Source organism: Salmo trutta, chromosome 4 (assembly GCF_901001165.1).
Source record: "Salmo trutta chromosome 4, fSalTru1.1, whole genome shotgun sequence".
NCBI classification, from domain to species: domain Eukaryota; kingdom Metazoa; phylum Chordata; class Actinopteri; order Salmoniformes; family Salmonidae; genus Salmo; species Salmo trutta.
The window spans coordinates 44,336,027-44,360,116 of NC_042960.1; the positions used below are offsets into that span (position 1 = coordinate 44,336,027).

The 24,090-nt window shown below is 46.1% G+C and overlaps 1 protein-coding gene across 1 annotated transcript in view; it reads right to left on the bottom strand.

The window, feature by feature from the left end:
- The window catches only part of LOC115192418 (disabled homolog 1), a gene marked incomplete in the record, with an annotated part of 82,875 nt that overhangs the window by 44,725 nt on the left and 14,060 nt on the right, over positions 1-24,090 (bottom strand). Inside the window, 1 exon segment of the mRNA XM_029750906.1 lies at positions 3,710-3,997. Coding sequence (XP_029606766.1) covers positions 3,710-3,776 — 67 coding nt within the window.

The following is a 24,090-nucleotide window of genomic DNA, read 5'->3' on the forward strand; positions in this document are numbered from 1 at the left end:
ACACACACACACACACACACACACACAAATACTTTAGCTCATTGGTCTAACCTAGTCTTGTGGTGTGCAGCAGACCCGGATTTAAGAATTGGTTGGTCACATAGACAACACACTAACACCGGAATACACCCACATCACAAAAATCACTTTAATTACATTTATGGGGCTTTTCTCTCGCTCTGTCTTTCTCTTTTCTCTCTCCTCTTAGACACAGAGGTCATTTAGAGGTCTGAACATCAGCGATATTAATTCAGTATCACTCCTCAGATGAGAGCTTGGAGAAACAGACAGAGAGAAGCATTTCATTGATATGAGGAAGCAGCCTCCTCAGCTGTCCCACAGTCACTGTTTTATTATCACCCGGAGTGTGTGTGTGTGTGTGTGTTTCTGTGTGTGTGTACGTGTGTGTGTTCACAGTCACTGTTTTATTATCACCCGGAGTGTGTGTGTGTGTGTGTGTGTGTTTCTGTGTGTGTGTACGTGTGTGTGTTCACAGTCACTGTTTTATTATCACCCGGAGTGTGTGTGTGTGTGTGTTTCTGTGTGTGTGTACGTGTGTGTGTTCACTGTCACTGTTTTATTATCACCCGGAGTGTGTGTGTGTGTGTGTGTGTTTCTGTGTGTGTGTACGTGTGTGTGTTCACTGTAACGGTTTTATCACTCTATGTAGCAGGGACAGCATGCGATTGTAAAAGCATACTAACTAACTGCCCAGAGGGGGAAGAAGGGGATGGAGGGGGAGAGAAAGAGAGAGAGACGGATGGGGAGAGAGAGCTGATGATAGAGATGGAGGATAGAGGAGAGGCGTAGAGGTTAAAGGAACTATATGTAATATTTTTGCTTGTAATTTCAGAAAATGTCCTGATATCGGCAGTAATAGCGGAATGATAGTTTCACAATGTTTCTTTGTTTCAACAACAACAACAAAAAGCGTTTTTGGCCCACACAAAATTGCATAAAGATTGTTCAACCTTCTGGCTCTTGTTGTCAAAGCTTCACTCAGAGGCATGGTTATCATCGCACAAGCAGAAATTGCCCTGCCATTACCTGGTGGGTAAAAATCTATAATGTTTGCCTAATTTCAGTTTATGTTACCAAACAAGCAATTCATAGTGTAAAGAATCATTGTACAATCTCCAGTGCATTCGGGAAAGTATTCAGACCTCTTGACTTTTTACACATTTTCTTATGTTGCTTACGTTGTTCTAAAATTTATTCAATAGTTTTTTCCCTCATCAATCTACATACAATACCCCATAATGACAAAAGCAAAAACAGTTTTTTATCCATTTTTGCTAATAAAAAACAGCAACTGAAATATGACATTTACATAAGTATTCAGACCCTTTACTCAGTAATTTGTTGAAGCACCTTTGGCAGCGATTACAGCCTCGAGTCTTCTTGGGTATGACGCTACAAGCTTGACAAACCTGTATTTGGGGAGTTTCTCCCCTTCTTCTCTGCAGATCCTCTCAAGCTCTGTCAGGTTGGATGGGGAGTGTTGCTGCACAGCTGCTATTTTCAGGTCTCTCTAGAGATGTTCGATGGCTTCAAGTCCGGGCTCTGTCTGGGCCTCTCAAGGACCTTCAGAGACTTGTTCCGAAGCTACTTCTGTGTAGTCTTGGCTGTGTGCTTAGGGTCGTTGTCCTGTTGGAAGGTGAACCTTCGCCCCAGTCTGGGGTCCTGAGCGCTCTGGAACAGGTTTTCATCAAGGATCTTTCCCTTGATCCTGACTAGTCTCCCAGTCCCTGCTGCTGAAAAACATCCTCACAGCATGATGCTGCCACCATGCTTCACCGTAGGGATGGTGCCAGGTTTCCTCCAGACGTGACGCTTGGCATTCAGACTGAAGAGTTCAATCTTGGTTTCATCAGACCAAAGAATCTTGTTTCTCATGGTCTGAAAGTCCTTTATGTGTCTTTTGGCAAACTCCAACCGGGCGGTCATGTGCCTTTTACTGAGGAGTGGCCTCCATCTGGCCACTCCACCATAAAGGCCTGATTCGTGGAGTGCTGCAGAGATGGTTGTCCTTCTGGAAGGTTCTCCCATCTCCATAGAGGAACTCTGGAGCTCTGTCAGAGTGACCATCGGGTTCTTGGTTACCTCCCTTACCAAGGCCCTTCTCCCCCGATTGCTCAGTTTGGCCGGGCAGCCAGCTCTAGGAAGAATCTTGGTGGTTCTTCCTAGTTCTTCCTAAACTTCTTCCATTTAAGAATGATAGAGGCCACTGTGTTCTTGGTAACTTCAATGCTGTTTTGGTACCCTTCCCCAGATCTGTGCCTCGACACAATCCTGTCTTGGAGCTCTACAGAAAATTCCTTTGACCTCATGGCTGGGTTTTTGCTCTGACATGCACTGTCAACTGTGGGACCTTATATAGACAGGTTTATGCCTTTCCAAATCATGTCCAATCAATTGAATTTACCACAGGTGGACTCCAATCAAGTTGTAGAAACATCTCAAGGATGATCAATGAAAACAGGATGCAGCTGAGTTCAATTTCGACTCTCATAGCAAAGGTTCTGAATACTTTGATGTAAATAAGGTATTTTGTTTTTTTCTAAAAACCTGTTTTTGCTTTTCCATTATGGGGTATTGTGTGTAGATTGATGAGGGCATTTTTTTTAATAAGACTGTGGAAAATAAAAATGATAATAAAAATGTGGAAAAACTCAAGGGGTCTGAATACCTTCCGAATGTACTGTAAATCAATGTGAAATATCTTTTACTAACAAAACGTGTTTTCAGCTACTTGAAGCTGGTGGACCAAACTGAAAGTACAAGTCTCAAGCGAGAGTAGTTTCCACTAGATTCCACAGCCACAAAGTCTCTCCTGTGCTGTGAGGAAATGGGATGCAGGAGAGGAGGGAAAGTTGTTTATATTCAGCCTAAGTATTGTTGCAATTCACCTAGCTTCCACATGGTTGAGACATTTTATACGTAGCACCTTTAAGTGTGTATAATGGGTTTCTGGGTAAGTCTTCTATATGGAGCAGCAGACTGGGTCTGAAACCTCAAAATACATGGAGCTTTCAAAGCAGAGCATGCCTATGGGAGAACACACACAAGCATGCACACGCACACACACGAGGACAATAGGGAAACCCAACAGGTTTCCACATCCTCCTAGGGAGAGTACTGATACACTAACAGACTTTCTACAGGGTCCACAGCAGACTGATTTGCTCTGGGTGGAATACAGTTAGAACAAATATAATTGCATTTGTATTTCATCACCCTCACGTGTGTGTGTGTGTGTGTGTGTGTGTGTGTGTGTGTGTGTGTGTGTGTGTGTGTGTGTGTGTGTGTGTGTGTGTGTGTGTGTGTGTGTGTGTACGCGTGTGTGTGTGTGTACGCGTGTGAAGACAACAATATGTGTTCACATCCATAAAGTTTTAAGCCATTGTGTCAGTAACAGAGTGCCCGCTGTTTAGTGAATCATTGTATGACTGTTGGGCAGGGTCTGGGGGTTAGGGCACCTGGGTACAGACCTCTCCAGGTGTTCAGGCCAGTGCCACCTGGCTGGAGCTGAGAGAGATGGACACACATACTGGCATCACCTATGCCCCCGGTACTTGTACCGACACACCTGTTAGCTACAGCTTAACACCTGCCTTTGCACCTGAAGCTAAACAATCTAATGACAGCACTGTAACACTTCACAAGTCAGTATGAAGGCATTATAAAGGCATTATAAAAGCATTATTACCTTTCCTCCTGGAGTCTCTCCTGACACTGGGCCTGACAGCTGGCTGTAGCTCCGCCTCTGTTGACATCCTCAGGTTCCGCCCCGCCGGCCCACAGGCTGGTTTGATCCGGTTCTGCTCCGGTCTGTTTCCGACGGTCCACTTCACAACGTCAGCGCCGTGTGTCTGTGTGTTTGTGGGGGCGCCGTGTGTGTGTGTGGGGGCGCCGTGTGTGTGTGTGGGCACACAGGCTCATGGGAGAGGGAAGGGCTCTAGCCCTGACACGACATCCCACACACACTTACAGAGAGCTGGGGACAAAGAGAGAGAGAAGGGGGATGAGAGTGTGAGAGGGAAAGGAAGGGAGAGAGAGATGGTTGGTACATTTTTTCAACTTTTTTCCACACATTGATACTATCCTGTCCCAAGGAGACTTTGGAGGAGACAGGGAGATTAGGCATCCCTTCTTCCCCCCTCCCCTCTCCTTCCTTCCTCTTCACCTCTACAGTCCTCTATCCAACTAATGCCCCACATGCCCCTTGTGCCTTCCAGTGCCCATCTGTCTCCTGTGAGTTGATAGTTGCCCATAATGGCAAAGCCCCATTATCTACGTGATGCTCGTCCCTCAATCGACCTGTCTTGAAGGACGTGTGACTCATAAAAAAAAAAAAATAGATTCTGCTCATCCACCTGACACTAGTTCCTAATTCTGAAAATGACTCGGCTCTCAGTGGCTATGACGCACTGGCTACTACGGTAAACCATGCTCAAGCTAGCAGCCTAGTGCAAGCTTGTTTGAATGGCCACACGGTAGCTAGTTTGACATTTTGTTGATGAAGTTATAAGACACCAACGTTATGGGACTGTTCTCAGAAATCAGCATGGATCTGACGGCTGGCACTCTGCCTCGCGACTTTGTAACATTTGGCCAACGCGATAACGATAACGTCGCAGAGAGCAGTCAACTGTGCTGTTGAACTCGTCGCACTAATCATGGCAGAAGAGATACCATGAAAACTCATTTGTGCATTAGCTGGAACTTCACTGCATTAGCTAGCTAGCTAGAGGGGGTATTCAGCACTGTGTGTGTGAACTGGCGTCGTTAGCCACAAAACACCTTAGCTAGACGTAGAATTAGGTTTTGAAGACTTGCTAATAAAACATGTTCAATATCAGCTACAGGTTTGGAGTTTTTGATCAGATTAATTCTGACTCTTTTGAGGATGGAAGGGGGTTCAGTGGACGATGTGACCTTGGTAACCCTCTGCATTCTAACCAACAGCTCTCACACACAAACACACTCACACTGACAATACTCTTTATCAGAGTAAAAGACGCTGGAGTTGTACTGTACTGAATGAGTCACTCCAAGTTCTGCTATTATGGCCACTCTGCTGCAAAATGGAGGGAGAGAGAAGAGGGAGAGAGAGAGAGAGCGAGAGAGGGGGAGTGGAGAAAGGACACTAATGCAACCTCAGCTCCAAACCAGCCCCCCCCCCCTCGTTTTCAATCTGGCTTTTCTGTCTACTAACTCTCTCTTTCAAGGCGTGAAAGTCGCTTCAGCTAGATATCCTTTATTTCTAGTGGATTATTCTTCATTTCTACCAGACTGTTTAGCTGTTTATCTGTCTTATAATGTTGCCATATGTTTGTAAGTGTTGCACCACCCCTCTGTAAGTGCTGCACCACCCCCATGTGTGTATGAGTGTGTGTGTGTGTGCGAGTCATGCATGCGTGCTTGCGTACGTGCGCACGTGCATATGTGCTTGGCATCTGGTGGATTTCTCTGGGGAAAGTCAGAGATATTTCTAATCTAGGCTGAGATACCTTGAGGGAGAAAGACAGATTTCAGAGAGAGGAGGAAGACATTCAGCATGTTGTCCTATAACAGTGGCTCAACATTAACATATAACACAATTAAGAAACATAACAACAACAACCTCGAATACTGCAATGTTTCCCAACGACCCTGGGATGTTGTAGGCCAATCCCTTAGATGGTTGGCTAATTTGGACAGTTCTGTTTTAAATGTAAACCATGACGTAGAAAGATCCATACAGGTCCCTGGTATAGAAAGGTTGAGAAACACCGTTCTGTTTGACTGTAGAAATCAGCTGTCCTATCCTGGTCTGGTCTGAGCTGAGAGATGGACATGAACATGGCTTAGTGCCTCTGAAGAACGAGAAGAGAGGAGGACAGGAGGAGAGGAGGAGGAAACAAGCGGCAAATTGGATACCCGTAAGTGGGCCACAGCCAACAGTTGTGTGTGTGTGTGTCTGCCTATGTGTGTGTGTATATGTGTGTCCATAAACCGGGCGCTGCCAAAAGGAGCTTAATGCCCAGAAATCATCTGCTTCTACACAGACACACTGGCAGAGAGGGAGGGAGGACAGCAAGGCCAATCCCTGCACTGTCACTTCTCTTTTTGGTAAATGTAAATGTCTATCTCCCTCCCTCTCTCTCTCTACCTCCATCTATCTCTCATTGTGTTCTGTCCATCACGCTTAGGGTGAGATTAGCAGCTACACTCATTCAGCCACTCAGCTCTCTCTGAATAATAAACTACCTATCTCTCATTCTTCTCCTCTCTCCCCCCCCCCCCCCCCCCCCTCTCTCTCTCTCTCTCTCTGTACTCTGACACTGCTACAGAGTCTAAGTGAGAAAGTAACTCAACAGGGTTTACAGCAGGTGACGTTACACACCGAGGTGTACAAGTATACAGGTAGAGGTTCAACTAACCCTGACATTACTTATAGGTTATACTGCCTGTCTGTAGTTACACTGAACAAAAATATAAAACGCAACATGCAACAATTTTAAATATTTTACTGAGCTACAGTTCATATAAGAAATTCAGTCAATTTAAACAAATTCATTAGGCTCTAATCTATGGATTTAACATTACTGTGTTGGTCACAGATACCTTAAAAAAAGGTAGTGGCGTGGATCAGAAACCCAGTCAGTATCTGGTGTGACTATTTGCCTCATGCAGCGCGACACATCTCCTTCGCATAGAGTTGATCAGGCTGTTGATTGTGGCCTGTGGAATGTTGTCCCACTCCGCTTCAATGGCTGTACGAAGTTGCTGAATATTGGTGGGAACTGGAACACGCTTACATACACGTCAATCCAGAGCATCCCAAACATGCTCAATGGGTGACTGGTGAGTATGCAGGCCATGAAAGAACTGGGAGATTTTCAGCTTTCAGGAATTGTGTACATATCCTTGCGAGATGGGGCTCACCGCCACCATGGGGCACTCCACCGCCACCATGGGGCCCTCCACCGCCACCATGGGGTACTCCACCGCCACCATGGGGCACTCCACCGCCACCATGGGGTACTCCACCGCCACCATGGGGTACTCCACCGCCACCATGGGGTACTCCACCGCCACCATGGGGCCCTCCACCGCCACCATGGGGCACTCCACCGCCACCATGGGGTACTCCACCGCCACCATGGGGCACTCCACCGCCACCATGGGGTACTCCACCGCCACCATGGGGCACTCCACCGCCACCATGGGGTACTCCACCGCCACCATGGGGCACTCTGTTCTATAAAATGACGATGGTGGTGGCTTATGGTAGAAAAATGAACATTACATTCTCTGGCAGCTGCTCTGGTGGACATTCCTGCATTCAGCATGCCAATTGCACACTTCCTCAAAACTTAAGACATCTGTGGCATTGTGTTGTGCGACAAAACTGCACATTTTAGAGTGGCCTTTTATTGTCCCCATCACAAGGTGTACCTGTGTAATGATCATGCTGTTTAATCAGCTTCTTGATATGCAACAAAGCGTTCTTAGTGTCCAACAAGCTTTCTCTACCCTTAACACCTCCAAAACAAAGGTCATGTGGTTTGGTAAGAAGAATGCCCCTCTCCCCACCAGTGTGATTACTACCTCTGAGGGTTTAGAGCTTGAGGTAGTCACGTCATACAAGTACTTGGGAGTATGGCTAGATGGTACACTGTCCTTCTCTCAGCACATATCAAAGCTGCAGGCTAAAGTTAAATCTAGACGTGGTTTCCTCTATCGTAATCGCTCCTCTTTCACCCCAGCTGCCAAACTAACCCTGATTCAGATGACCATCCTACTCATGCTAGATTATTGAGACATAATTTATAGATCGGCAGGTAAGGGTGTTCTCGGGCGGCTTGATGGTCAAATCAAATCAAATTTTATTGGTCACATGCAGATGTTAAAGCGAGTGTAGCGAAATGCTTGTGCTTCTAGTTCTGACCAAGCAGTAATATCTAACAAGTAATCTAACAATTTCACAACAACTACCTTTTACACACAAGTGTAAAGGAATGAATAAGAATATGTACATATAAATATATGGATGAGTGATGGCCGAACGGCATAGGCAAGATGCAGTAGACGGTATAGAGTACAGTATATACATATGAGATGAGTAATGTAGGGTATGTAAACATTATATGAAGTGGCATTGTTTAAAGTGACTAGTGATACATTTATTACATCCAATTTTTAATTATTAAAGTGGCTAGAGATTTGAGTCAGTATGTTGGCAGCAGCCACTCAATGTTAGTGATGGCTGTTTAACAGTCTGATGGCCTTGAGATAGAAGCTGTTTTTCAGTCTCTCAGTCCCAGCTTTGATGCATCTGTACTGACCTCGCCTTCTGGATGTTAGCGGGGTGAACAGGCAGTGGCTCGGGTGGTTGTTGTCCCATTCGGGTGGTCTTTACCATTCGGCCATCAGATTTGCCACCAATGCTCCTTCTGTGACACATCACTGCACTCTATACTCCTCTGTAAACTGGTCATCTCTGTATACCCGACACAAGACCCACTGGTTGATGCTTAATTATAAAACCCTCTTAGGCCTCACTCCCCCCTATCTGAGATACCTAATGCAGCCCTCATCCTCTACATACAACACCCATTCTGCCAGTCACATTCTGTTAAAGGTCCCCAAAGCACACACATCCCTGGGTTGCTCCTCTTTTCAGTTCACTGCAGCTAGCGACTGGAACAAGCTGCAACAAACACTCAAACTGGACAGTTTTATCTCCATCTCTTCATTCAAAGACTCAATCATGGACACTCTTACTGCTTTGCGTGATGTATTGTTGTCTCTACCTTCTTGCCCTTTATGCTGTTGTCTGTGCCCAATAATGTTCGTACCATGTTTTGTGCTGCTGCCATGTTGTGTTGCTACCATGCTGTTGTCGTCATGTTGTGTTGCTTCCATGCTGTGTTGTCATGTGTTTCTGCCATGTTGTGTTGTTGCCTTAGGTCTCTCTTTATGTAGTGTTGTCTCTCTTGTCATGATGTGTATTTTGTCCTTTTAATCCCAACAATCTCACAGCGACATGTTTAGTTATTGTACCTACCAGCTATAACACCTGTCCTGAGAACACCAGAAACCAGACGACTGTAGAATACTGTTAAATACTTCTGAATACCACACGACTGCTACACTGCTGTACCGAGCACAGAGATGAAAAGACAAGGAGAGAAAGAGAGGAGAGAAGGAATGCTGAGACAGGAGGTTAAAGGTCGTTCGAGGAGAGAGGGAGCAAAGTGCGAGAGACTGGAGAGAAAAGGAAGGAAGGGCGATAGATCAGGCAAGATAAGAAAGAAAGAGAGATGAAAGATTGGATGATCAGAGAGAGAGAGACAGAAAGAGAGGTAAAGTTCAGGACTGGGCGGGTTAATGAAAGCACAGAGAAAAGCAGACACCACACTGCCCAGGGAGAAAGGAGGAGAGTCTTCAGACTGTGTTAGCCCGCTGAACTAAAGCCTGAGTGTCAGCTGTAATAAATGACGTGGGACTGCAGACATGGTAGCAGCAACGCTGCAAACGGCACATTCATGTAGTGTCAGTGTCAACAAACTAACTATAGTACCATCACTATTCTGAAGACATAAAGAGCCTGCCTCATATCTCAATCACCCAAACTAACTATAGTACCATCACTATTCTGAAGACATAAAGAGCCTGCCTCATATCTCAATCACCCAAACTAACTATAGTACCATCACTATTCTGAAGACATAAAGAGCCTGCCTCATATCTCAATCACCCAAACTAACTATAGTACCATCACTATTCTGAAGACATAAAGAGCCTGCCTCATATCTCAATCACCCAAACTAACTATAGTACCATCACTATTCTGAAGACATAAAGAGCCTGCCTCATATCTCAATCACCCAAACTAACTATAGTACCATCACTATTCTGAAGACATAAAGAGCCTGCCTCATATCTCATTCACCCAAACTAACTATAGTACCATCACTATTCTGAAGACATAAAGAGCCTGCCTCATATCTCAATCACCCAAACTAACTATAGTACCATCACTATTCTGAAGACATAAAGAGCCTGCCTCATATCTCATTCACCCAAACTAACTATAGTACCATCACTATTCTGAAGACATAAAGAGCCTGCCTCATATCTCATTCACCCAAACTAACTATAGTACCATCACTATTCTGAAGACATAAAGAGCCTGCCTCATATCTCATTCACCCAAACTAACTATAGTACCATCACTATTCTGAAGACATAAAGAGCCTGCCTCATATCTCATTCACCCAAACTAACTATAGTACCATCACTATTCTGAAGACATAAAGAGCCTGCCTCATATCTCATTCACCCAAACTAACTATAGTACCATCACTATTCTGAAGACATAAAGAGCCTGCCTCATATCTCATTCACCCAAACTAACTATAGTACCATCACTATTCTGAAGACATAAAGAGCCTGCCTCATATCTCAATCACCCAAACTAACTATAGTACCATCACTATTCTGAAGACATAAAGAGCCTGCCTCATATCTCATTCACCCAAACTAACTATAGTACCATCACTATTCTGAAGACATAAAGAGCCTGCCTCATATCTCAATCACCCAAACTAACTATAGTACCATCACTATTCTGAAGACATAAAGAGCCTGCCTCATATCTCATTCACCCAAAAGACGCACATACATAAACACACACACACCTCACTTCTCGTTCACCCAGTCTATTTCTAGATATGGGGCTGTAGATATCAAAGCTGTGTATTCTCCACAGGGAATTCTTCTTCTCATGTTTGAAGGGGAAACAGAGATAAAACAGGCAGTGTTTTATAAGTGTGTTTCTCCCTCGTGCCTTGTTAATCTGTTACAATGTAAATTGGACCAGTTCACCCATGTCTGTTCCTTTTCCTTCATCACACAGCCAGAAAACAGAAACCTCTCTGTCAGACTTGGCTGAGAGAAGCCAGCAGGCCAGCCTAAACAGGTGAGTGATGTGCCGCACCTCTGGACGGAACACAGGAACCCTCCTCAGTCTAAATAGAGTGGGAACCAGTGGAGCAGAATACTGGGGATAAAGGAGTGATGCACTTCTACATTATTCACTCTAGTTGATCACTGCTGTCCTGTCACACACGCTCACACACTACTGTCACGTAGATGGAGAGGACAGGAGAGGGGAGGGAAGAGCTGCTGTATCACGGTGAGGTAGGTCATAAACAGCAGTGTGTCTCAATAACACTATCTAATCTAATGTCCAAAGCAGCCAGTGGCCAGCACAGAGAGAATTGACTCTGAGACAGAGTCAGTCTGTCATCACCCTACTTTTTCTCCTCACTGGGGTTTCAAAATTCGGGTAACTTTCCCCAAATCCCCAGGTTTTCCGGTAATCCTGGTTTTGAGGATTCTGGATGTCCTGTCTGTTCCAGGAATTTCTGGAAATCTTGGGAATGTTGGCAAAGATACTAGAATTTTGCAACCCTACTCCTCACCATCTCTCTCTCTCTCTCTCTCTCTTTCGCTCTCCCATTTTCATACTCATAGGTGCAGCACCTACACAGCACCTACACAGCACCTACACACAAGTGTAGAAGCGTTGCCACAGCTCCTCGAGGTTCAAGGTAACAAGTATTTCAGCTTGTCATAAAACAGCGAAGTGACTGACTCATCCCTGCTATCTTGTATGTGACGCACACACACCCTGAACAGGAGTTACAGACAGACAGACAGACAGACAGACAGACAGACAGACAGACAGACAGACAGACAGACAGACAGACAGACAGACAGACAGACAGACAGACAGACAGACAGACAGACAGACAGACAGACAAGACATGACATGACATGACATGACATGACATGACTCAGTATTGGTCGTTTGGGCGCAGGACATTTTTGCATATTTCAATTTCAAAGTCTTGTACAAACACACAAACAAACACACACATACATCACACACATTATGTATGCAGCGTGAATGATTAGAACATTCCCATCCTGAATGGCTCTACACTCTCTCCTCTACGGTGTTTGAGCACCCTGTCCTCAGAGAGGACTGTCACGTGTGTGTGTGTGTGTGTGTGTGTGTGTGTGTGTGTGTGTGTGTGTGTGCATGCGTGAGGTAGGTAATGATGGCGTGCTAAGCCGAATCCCACCTTGCCAGAGAAAAGCCCCTCTAAGCCATCCATCATGCTACCACTACTAATGATACTCACACATACTACAGATGGAGGGAGAGACGGAGAGGGGGAGAGAGACGGAGAGACGCAGTCAGCATGAAGAGGGGAATAAATGTGTTGTCACTGACAGAGGTGGAGGGAAGGAGTGTGTCTGTGTGATTGGAATGGGCAATCAGACCCCAACACTATATAGTCACTAGTTACTTCCTCCAAAGAGGAAGGATCGTAGCTTGCTGATTCCTGGTATAAAAAGGTCGAGAAACACTGATCGGAAACCCTTCCTCCGCTTCTCTCCTTCCTCCTCCCCTTTACTCCCCCTCTCCAAGTCTCCCACACAGAGGTGGAAGAGAGAAACTGTGGTGAGCTTTCTATCTCTCCCTTCCTCCATCTCTCTCTCTCCTACCATCTGTACAGTAACAGGCGTGTTACCTGTAGCATTGCCTGCAGCAACACAGTCTCTAGGGACCAGCTCTCTATTCTCTCTACCTCTAATATCTCCTTCTCTCTCTCTCCTCTCTCTTCCTCAACCGCTTTCTCTCTGCTGGTGGGACTTGAGGAGCGGCGGTGTGATGAATTGGGATATTGGAGTCTGGCTGTGTGTGTGTGTGTGTGTGTGTGTGTGTGTGTGTGTGTGTGTGTGTGTGTTTGCCAGCCGTGCTGTAACATTCTCTGTGGTGTAGTTTTAGTAATTAGTCCCACCTGAGTGTCTCGTGTGGGTGTGTTTGTGTGTGTGTGTGTGTGTCTCCTGTGTGTGTGTGTTTGTCGTCTGCTCATCTCGAAAGTCTCGCAGGTGAGTAATTAAACGCACCAAAACACCTGGATCTGATTACGCTCCCTCGTTCCTCCTCCTATCCGTCTTCACCGTCCTCATCACTCCCTCCTGCCATCTTAGTTAGAGCCACACCCACGAGATCTCTCTGGTCCAATCACAACACAGACACCGGATGGCTCCTCCACCACCGGTAATGTACTATAGGCAGGGTTGGATAAGTTACTTTCTAAATGTAATCCGTTACAGTTAATAGTTATCTGTCCAAAATTGTAATCGGTAACGTAACTTTTGGATCACCCAAACTCAGTAACGTAATCTGATTACATTCAGTTACTTTTAGATTACTTTCCCTTTAAGAGGCATTAAAAGAAAACAAAAATGTATGTTACCAATTGAACAACATGTATTGCAAGATAAATCAATGTTAAAGTTTACATATCTGGCCATATATGGATGTAACATTTGACTTTATGGTTTGGTTATGTAGGCTTCTTCTATCACTTTCTACTATATATAATAATACGATTCAATTATATCTTTACATTAAAAACCAAAGTCTACCAGAATTCCAGTCATTCCAATAAATGTTATACCCCTTGATCTTCAAGAATAGGACTTGGAAATATGGAAGTGTAGATTATCCAAATTGTTTTACCTGAGCATGACCCCAAAACTAAGGACTTATTAGCCAGCCCTACTCTGTTGTTTATGAGTCTGTTGCCATGGAGGGCTGATTGGGCTCATTGATTTGAGTTGAAAAATAAATGCTGCGCTCATGTAATGGCATGCTTTGAGCACTAGTGAAAGTGCTATTTACATGTGAAAAATGAATGTCATTTGCTGCATTTGCTATAGGCCTATTATTTACCTTATTGTTGGTGACACTTTGATATCTTGATAATATGCAGCTGTTTAACGGGCAAATCCACAGTTGAAACAATAACAAAACGGTCACCTCGCCTCTGTTTTGGTAAAAATACGAGGGATGGGCCTGGAGAAATGTAACCACTCTCAGATGAATAGATGATATGGATGCAAGGGCTGACCATCCATGATATCAAAATGATTGTTTTAACCATGTTATGAGGCTATACAGTGTTTGTTTACATTTACAATGTTTACAAACATTGGAATAAAACAAGCTTATATTTTGGGTTGTGTGACAGTTGAAATAAGCTCATGAGGGATTTTTAAGTTATATTCTTCAAGAATCAATGGATATATATATATATTATATATATATATATATATATATATATAATTCATAAGTCTAAAAATTGATGTAGCAACTACAGATTGCCCCTTTAAGTCTATCAAAAGTGTGCAAGTTTGAGCATGTGTCCATTAGGCCTATGGATTTTATTTTATCAGTATTAATTAGATTGAGCAATAAAAGCCCCACTTTTATTCCATAGGCTTGGATCCGCACTATGCAGCAGTTGCAAGAGCGCATTTTTCACTGGCTGTCCACTAGTTTCAAAAACAATGATTGATAGGCAGCTTAAACTTCTCGAATTCAACCATTATTGGGTTCAAATACACATTTAGATTTGTGAACAGCCATCCACAACAACCACAATCCGTAAAGCGCAAATAGCTAAATGAGAGAGCAGCAGTGTGATTCACATCAATGCGCTATGTATATATCAATAATACGTGATATCTGTATCGCCGTAGACTACACTGCTGTCATCCTTACCTCCAAGCGTTTATTACAGTTGGATCATTTTTGGACGCCGACAGCAGTCGCACCATTGAAAGACGACTGTAGCCTAAAAAGCCTATTCCTGCTCTTTTCCCGAGATCCATCAAACACATTCTCTGTGTAATCATATCGGTCTCAGACTCGCTCAGATGGAACAAACTTAAATTTGCGCCTTTTTTCTATGCTAATTTGAATGTCATTATAAAAACAGAGAAATGTCAAATATTTCTTTTCGCAAACATCCTTTCTGATTTTAAAAGCAATACTCGAAGAAATCATGTAGTTTTTCAAAGGTATCTGTAAACCGATTACAATATTTTAGCTGGTAACGTAACGGATTAGTTACCGGTTTTGGGTAATCCCTTACATGTAACGGATTACATTTAATCCGTTCCTCCCCAACCCTGACTATAGGTAATATTCAATCAATGAGACTCAGCACATTAAAGCCATGGCAGGGTGTTTGAGTCAAGGCTGTATGAGCGTGTGCCTGTGTGTGAGTGTGTATGCATGTATGAGTGGGTGCCTATGTGAATACGGGTGTGGGTAAATCAGTCAGGGTGAGCACTGAAAGGGTGATTTCAGACACAGTCAGAGTTTTGCAGGTCCATTGAGATGTTACCAGTTAATACAGACTCTAACCTTAACCTCCTCCTCCCCTTTTCTCTCTCCTCTATCCCTCCTCTCCTCATCTCTCCTCTCCTCATCCCTCCTCTCCTCATCTCTCCTTTCCTCTCCACTCCTGTCTTATCCGTTTGTCTATGTGTGTGTACTATGTGCATTCTAGAGGAAATCCAGAAGTTGTAGCAGAAACAGTCTGAGCTGTCTTATACACAGCACCAGACACTACTGAGACTAGTGATCCCTGTTCTGTAGGAGGAGGAGGAATGCTACAGACAGAGACCCCGGGCAGAGGAAAGGAGACGAGGAGGAATGCTACAGACAGAGACCCCGGGCAGAGGAAAGGAGACGAGGAGGAATGCTACAGACAGAGACCCCGGGCAGAGGAAAGGAGACGAGGAGGAATGCTACAGACAGAGACCCCGGGCAGAGGAAAGGAGACGAGGAGGAATGCTACAGACAGAGACCCGGGCAGAGGAAAGGAGACGAGGAGGAATGCTACAGACAGAGACCCCGGGCAGAGGAAAGGAGACGAGGAGGAATGCTACAGACAGAGACCCCGGGCAGAGGAAAGGAGACGAGGAGGAATGCTACAGACAGAGACCCCGGGCAGAGGAAAGGAGACGAGGAGGAATGCTATAGACAGAGACCCCGGGCAGAGGAAAGGAGACGAGGAGGAATGCTACAAACAGAGACCCCGGCAGAGGAAAGGATACGAGGAGGAATGCTACAGACAGAGACCCCGGGCAGAGGAAAGGAGACGAGGAGGAATGCTACAGACAGAGACCCCGGCAGAGGAAAGGAGACGAGGAGGAATGCTACAGACAGAGACCCCGGCAGAGGAAAGGGGACGAGGAGGAATGCTACAGACAGAGACCCCGGGCAGAGGAAAGGAGACAAGGAGGAATGCTACAGACAGAGACCCCGGGCAGAGGAAAGGAGACGAGGAGGAATGCTACAGACAGAGACCCCGGGCAGAGGAAAGGAGACGAGGAGGAATGCTACAGACAGACTCCGGGCAGAGGAAAGGAGACGAGGAGGAATGCTACAGACAGACCCCGGGCAGAGAAAAGGAGACGAGGAGGAATGCTACAGACAGAGACCCCGGGCAGAGGAAAGGAGACGAGGAGGAATGCTACAGACAGAGACCCCGGGCAGAGGAAAGGAGACGAGGAGGAATGGATGTGAGAGGAGGGGTGGGGTGGAAGAAGGGCTTGCAGGGAGGGAGGGATGGAGGGAGGAGTGGAGGGGACAGGCTAAAGAAAGGGAGATGAGAGACAAGAGTCAGAAGTCAGACTTATTGGAGAGCAGGGTAGGACTTTATATTAACTACACATGATAAATCATTAGAGAGCAGGGTAGGACTTTATATTAACTACACATGATAAATCATTAGAGAGCAGGGTAGACCTTTATATTAACTCCACATGATAAATCATTAGAGCAGGGTAGTCTTTATATTAACTCCACATGATAAATCATTAGAGAGCAGGGTAGACCTTTATATTAACTCCACATGATAAATCATTAGAGCAGGGTAGACCTTTATATTAACTCCACATGATAAATCATTAGATAGCAGGGTAGCCCTTTATATTAACTCCACATAATAAATCATTAGATAGCAGGGTAGACCTTTATATTAACCACATTATAAATCATTAGAGAGCAGGGTAGACCTTTATATTAACCACATTATAAATCATTAGAGAGCAGGGTAGACATTTATATTAACCACATAATAAATCATTAGAGAGCAGGGTAGACCTTTATATTAACCACATTATAAATCATTAGAGAGCAGGGTAGACCTTTATATTAACCACATGATAAATCATTAGAGAGCAGGGTAGACCTTCATACTAACTCCACATTATAAATCATTAGAGTGCAGGGTAGACCTTTATATTAACCACATTATAAATCATTAGAGAGCAGGGTAGACCTTCATACTAACTCCACATTATAAATCATTAGAGCAGGGTAGGCCTTTATATTAACCACATGATAAATCATTAGAGAGCAGGGTAGGCCTTTATATTAACTCCACATGATAAATCATTAGAGAGCAGGGTAGACCTTTATATTAACTCCACATAATAAATCATTAGATAGCAGGGTAGACCTTTATATTAACCACATTATAAATCATTAGAGAGCAGGGTAGACCTTTATATTAACCACATAATAAATCATTAGAGAGCAGGGTAGGCCTTTATATTAACTCCACATGATAAATCATTAGAGAGCAGGGTAGGCCTTTATATTAACTCCACATGATAAATCATTAGAGAGCAGGGTAGACATTTATATTAACTCCACATAATAAATCATTAGAGAGCAGGGTAGACCTTTATATTAACTCCACATGATAAATCATTAGAGAGCAGGGTAGACCTTTATATTAACTCCACATAATAAATCATTAGAGAGCAGGGTAGGCCTTTATATTAACTCCACATGATAAATCATTAGAGAGCAGGGTAGACCTTTATATTAACTCCACATAATAAATCATTAGAGAGCAGGGTAGGCCTTTATATTAACTCCACATAATAAATCATTAGATAGCAGGGTAGACCTTTATATTAACTCCACATAATAAATCATTAGAGAGCAGGGTAGACGATTATATTAACTCCACCTAATAAATCATTTATAGTGGATAAGTAAATAGTTGATTCATCATTTATGAATCATTACTACCACATCTGTAAATGTTAGTAACTTATTTATTCACACATTTATTTTAAAAAAAACATTTAAAGTATTGAATCGTGATTTATAAGAAAATTGATGAGATGTTTAATATACTGTAGCTCCTTATAAATCCTCTACTAACCATAAATGAAAGGGATACTGCGGTATTCCGAGATTTAGGTCATTTTTCGACAGTCAGATGAACTCATGGTAGCATTCTTATGCCTCTGAATGCTGTTTGTAGATGATTGAAGATATCGTTAGCTGGAAATCTCCCGGTACAGTAGCCAGATATCTCTATTTCTCTCTCTCTCTCTCACACACACACACACACACACACACACACACACACACAGCTTTAAAAGTAAATGTGTGTGACTATAGTAAAAATTTAAAAAAATGGCTCTATGGATACAAAGAACAAAGAGCTTTTAAACTTGTCCAACAACAAAAACACTGTAGCCATCTGTATTGTTCACATAACTTTACACACATAGGCCTACACACTCTCCCTCCCGCACCTTCTCTCTCTCAAAGGGCGAGTTCGTTTGCATGGCCCGGTGCCACAGGTGGGCGGAGTATGCATATTTTAGGGAACCGGGCCATTAATGAACTCGCCCACTTACTCCCGCTCTCATACATATCCTCTCTCACACACCCACTCGTGCATATGCAGCCTACCTTTGAAGCATCTCTTTGAGTAGCCTACTCCTTTTCAATTCTTCCTGTGCCATCCAAAGTTAGAAAATAGCGGCTCGTGAGTAGTTTAAATGGTCCGCTACATGCCCACGAATCAGCGACAGAAAGAAAAAACATAGCGGCAGTAATATTGGGCATAACTTTGACATGATTTTGGCTAGAAGCACACGGTCTTCAGCGATGTATAGAAGTTTCATGTAAAGCAGCAAGCAATGACTGTAGCTGTGTTCCGTGTTGTGTTTAAAAGGCTCCATGCGGAAACGTGCGTTTAAAAGGTTCCACGTTATCGCATTATTAACCCGTTAAACTTTCACAGTCTTAGTTTTGAGTTACCAGTGTAATTTCTTGAGTGACTCAAAAAAAGATGACATGCCATTGGTATACATTCATGCAGTACCTGATGCTCCTTAACACTAGAACCTCTAAAGCAGTCATTTGAACTGCTCATGAATTTTAAACAATTATTGCTCTGCCATTTTTAAAGTCATTTAAAAAAAATTGTTTTCCACATTGCCCCTCCTTCTCCTAACAGTAGGGCCTACTCCCCTCCTTCTCCTGACAGTAGGGCCTGCTCCCCTCCTTCTCCTGACAGTAGGGCCTGCTCCCCTCCTTCTCCTGACAGTAGGCACTGCTCCCCTCCTTCTCCTGACAGTAGGGCCTGCTCCCCTCCTTCTCCTGACAGTAGGGCCTGCTCCCCTCCTTCTCCTGACAGTAGGGCCTGCTCCCCTCCTTCTCCTGACAGTAGGCCCTGCTCCCCTCCTTCTCCTGACAGTAGGGCCTGCTCCGCTCCTTCTCCTGACAGTAGGGCCTGCTCCCCTCCTTCTCCTGACAGTAGGGCCTGCTCCCCTCCTTCTCCTGACAGTAGGGCCTGCTCCCCTCCTTCTCCTGACAGTAGGGCCTGCTCCCCTCCTTCTCCTGACAGTAGGGCCTGCTCCCCTCCTCCTCCTGACAGTAGGGCCTGCTCCCCTCCTCCTCCTGACAGTAGGGCCTGCTCCCCTCCTTCTCCTGACAGTAGGGTCTGCTCCCCTCCTTCTCCTGACAGTAGGGCCTGCTCCCCTCCTTCTCCTGACAGTAAGGCCTGCTCCCCTCCTTCTCCTGACAGTAGGGCCTGCTCCCCTCCTTCTCCTGACAGTAGGGCCTGCTCCCCTCCTTCTCCTGACAGTAGGGCCTGCTCCCCTCCTCCTCCTGACAGTAGGGCCTGCTCCCCTCCTCCTCCTGACAGTAGGGCCTGCTCCCCTCCTCCTCCTGACAGTAAGGCCTGCTCCCTTCCTTCTCCTGACAGTAGGGCCTGCTCCCCTCCTCCTCCTGACAGTAGGGCCTGCTCTTCTCCTCCTGACAGTAGGGCCTGCTCCCCTCCTTCTCCTGACAGTAGGGCCTGCTCCCCTCCTTCTCCTGACAGTAGGGCCTGCTCCCCTCCTTCTCCTGACAGTAGGACCTGCTCCCCTCCTTCTCCTGACAGTAGGGCCTGCTCCCCTCCTCCTCCTGACAGTAGGGCCTGCTCCCCTCCTTCTCCTGACAGTAGGGCCTACTCCCCTCCTTCTCCTGACAGTAGGGCCTGCTCCCCTCCTTCTCCTGACAGTAGGGCCTGCTCCCCTCCTTCTCCTGACAATAGGGCCTGCTCCCCTCCTTCTCCTGACAGTAAGGCCTGCTCCCCTCCTTCTCCTGACAGTAGGGCCTGCTCCCCTCCTTCTCCTGACAGTAGGGCCTGCTCCCCTCCTTCTCCTGACAGTAGGGCCTGCTCCCCTCCTTCTCCTGACAGTAGGGCCTGCTCCCCTCCTTCTCCTGACAGTAAGGTCTGCTCCCCTCCTCCTCCTGACAGTAGGTCCTGCTCCCCTCCTCCTCCTGACAGTAGGGTCTGCTCCCCTCCTCCTCCTGACAGTAGGGCCTGCTCCCCTCCTTCTCCTGACAGTAGGGCCTGCTCCCCTCCTCCTCCTGACAGTAGGTCCTGCTCCCCTCCTCCTCCTGACAGTAGGGCCTGCTCCCCTCCTCCTCCTGACAGTAAGGCCTGCTCCCTTCCTTCTCCTGACAGTAGGGCCTGCTCCCCTCCTCCTCCTGACAGTAGGGCCTGCTCCCCTCCTCCTCCTGACAGTAAGGCCTGCTCCCTTCCTTCTCCTGACAGTAGGGCCTACTCCCCTCCTCCTCCTGACAGTAAGGCCTGCTCCCCTCCTTCTCCCGACAGTAGGGCCTGCTCCCCTCCTTCTCCCGACAGTAGGGCCTGCTCCCCACCTTCTCCCGACAGTAGGGCCTGCTCCCCTCCTTCTCCTGACAGTAGGCCCTGCTCCCCTCCTTCTCCTGACAGTAGGGCCTGCTCCCCTCCTTCTCCTGACAGTAGGGCCTGCTCCCCTCCTTCTCCTGACAGTAGGGCCTGCTCCCCTCCTTCTCCTGACAGTAGGGCCTGCTCCCCTCCTTCTCCTGACAGTAAGGTCTGCTCCCCTCCTCCTCCTGACAGTAGGTCCTGCTCCCCTCCTCCTCCTGACAGTAGGGTCTGCTCCCCTCCTCCTCCTGACAGTAGGGCCTGCTCCCCTCCTTCTCCTGACAGTAGGGCCTGCTCCCCTCCTCCTCCTGACAGTAGGTCCTGCTCCCCTCCTCCTCCTGACAGTAGGGTCTGCTCCCCTCCTCCTCCTGACAGTAAGGCCTGCTCCCTTCCTTCTCCTGACAGTAGGGCCTGCTCCCCTCCTCCTCCTGACAGTAGGGCCTGCTCCCCTCCTCCTCCTGACAGTAAGGCCTGCTCCCTTCCTTCTCCTGACAGTAGGGCCTACTCCCCTCCTCCTCCTGACAGTAAGGCCTGCTCCCCTCCTTCTCCCGACAGTAGGGCCTGCTCCCCTCCTTCTCCCGACAGTAGGGCCTGCTCCCCACCTTCTCCCGACAGTAGGGCCTGCTCCCCTCCTTCTCCTGACAGTAGGCCCTGCTCCCCTCCTTCTCCTGACAGTAGGGCCTGCTCCCCTCCTCCTCCTGACAGTAGGGCCTGCTCCCCTCCTTCTCCTGACAGTAGGGCCTGCTCCCCTCCTTCTCCCGACAGTAGGGCCTGCTCCCCTCCTTCTCCTGACAGTAAGGCCTGCTCCCCTCCTTCTCCTGACAGTAGGGCCTGCTCCCCTCCTTCTCCTGACAGTAAGGCCTGCTCCCCTCCTTCTCCCGACAGTAGGGCCTGCTCCCCTCCTTCTCCTGACAGTAGGGCCTGCTCCCCTCCTTCTCCCGACAGTAGGGCCTGCTCCCCTCCTTCTCCCGACAGTAGGGCCTGCTCCCCTCCTTCTCCTGACAGTAGGGCCTGCTCCCCTCCTCCTCCTGACAGTAGGGCCTGCTCCCCTCCTTCTCCTGACAGTAGGGCCTGCTCCCCTCCTTCTCCTGACAGTAGGGCCTGCTCCCCTCCTCCTGACAGTAGGGCCTGCTCCACTCCTCCTCCTAACAGTAGGGCCTGCTCCCCTCCTTCTCCTGACAGTAGGGCCTGCTCCCCTCCTCCTCCTAACAGTAGGGCCTGCTCCCCTCCTCCTGACAGTAGGGCCTGCTCCACTCCTCCTCCTAACAGTAGGGCCTGCTCCCCTCCTTCTCCTGACAGTAGGGCCTGCTCCCCTCCTCCTCCTAACAGTAGGGCCTGCTCCCCTCCTCCTCCTAACAGTAGGGCCTGCTCCCCTCCTCCTCCTAACAGTAGGGCCTGCTCCCCTCCTTCTCCCGACAGTTGAAGGTGCCGTTGATAATCACCTCGATAATTGCCTCGAAACTCAACCTAAACTATTCCGAAACTAATTTCAAACATATAACAACAGATTAAATAAATGAAGTAAAGCATGATGGGGGAGAAAGGGGGAGAATGGGTGAATTGATGAGCGGGGGAAGCGAATAATGCATAATTATGTCATCACTAACTGTGAATGAAGAACAGGGCGGGCCATTCTATTGCATTGATCTATTGTAATTATAATCTCAAAATGGGATGTACAGTAATTTATATCAGTCTACCGAATCGAAATAGTCTTATCAATCTAATCTGGCCTACTTGGAGTACACAGTGAGATTGTGCGTAATTTACAATGGCAAGAAGACCAAGATAAATGCTGCAAATGCTGCATTAGCGTTTCTACAAAATCGGAACGAAAACGACTCAAATGGTGTGGAAAAAAATGTATCTAGACATCTATGATTATTCTACTGATTCTGAACCTCAGCCTGAGCCGAAACCTGCGAGCCCGAAGTGCAAAAAAGCCAGAACAGCATGAGCCCGCGTCACCACCAAATGAAACAGTGAGACAGGAGAGAGGAAGGGAGGACACCGTTTTGACAGAACAAGCCAGTGATAATGCTGCGGGAAGATTATCAGCACAAAATGTCACTCGAGTGAGCAGGCCCTACATCTCAATCAAAAAAACGACATCAGCAACGCACTCACCAGCTTGTGTTGTTTATGTAACATGGATTTTAGAGGAGGCTGGTGGTAGAAGCTATAGGAGGACAGGCTCATTGTAATGACTGGAATGGAATTATTGGAAGGGAGTCAAACATGTGGTTTCCATATGTTTTATGTGTTTGATTCCGTTCCGTTTATACCGTTCCAGCCATTACAATGAGCCCATCCTCCTATAGCTCCTACCACCAGCCTCCTCTGATGTACATGCTCCAACTGATGCCATTGGGTGAAGATATACAACATGTAAGCACGAGCTGACAATAATCGAACATTTTTGACTGCCGTCATACCATATTGATTGGAGCTTATAAAGATATTCAGGCTACTGATGTTTTTGTCATTTGACCATGCGTCTTGGTGGTTGGGGTACTCTTTTTTAGTCATTATAAAATAAGATGTTACCACGTTCTAACACAAATGCTTTCTGTTTCAAAGTTGTAACAACTGCACTCCACAAATAAAATTGATTGAACACTTGAATGTGTGTTTTTTTTATTAAATATAGCCTTCAGAAACGTAAACAAATGAAAATGCTATTGTGTTATTTGAAGAAAAAAAAGTTATTCTATTGTTACCCAAGACCCTCTCAAACACAACCAAATTATTATTTTTGTGAAAGCATATATGAAATGTATTAATTACACTTTTAGAATGTTGCAGTCAGAATGACTGTCCCTCGAGGCCCAGCATGGACACTTTGGGATTTTGGCAATGAAGCCCTTTATCTACTTCCCAAGAGTCAGATGAACTCATGGACACCTTTTTATGTCTCTGCACCCAGTGTGAAGGAAGTTGCTAACTAGCATTAGCTGGTCAGCATTGACTCGTGAAACTACCTCTAACTTCCTTCATAATGGAAGCAGAGACATAAAACCGGCATCAATGAGTTGCCAAAATATCCCTTTAAGGTCTCAAAATGGCCCCTAGAACATATCAACAGTTAAACAATAAGCACATAACACAGAGGATGTACGTCGCCCAATCCTGGTAAATCCAAATAATCTGTGACAAAAACCCAAATGTCACG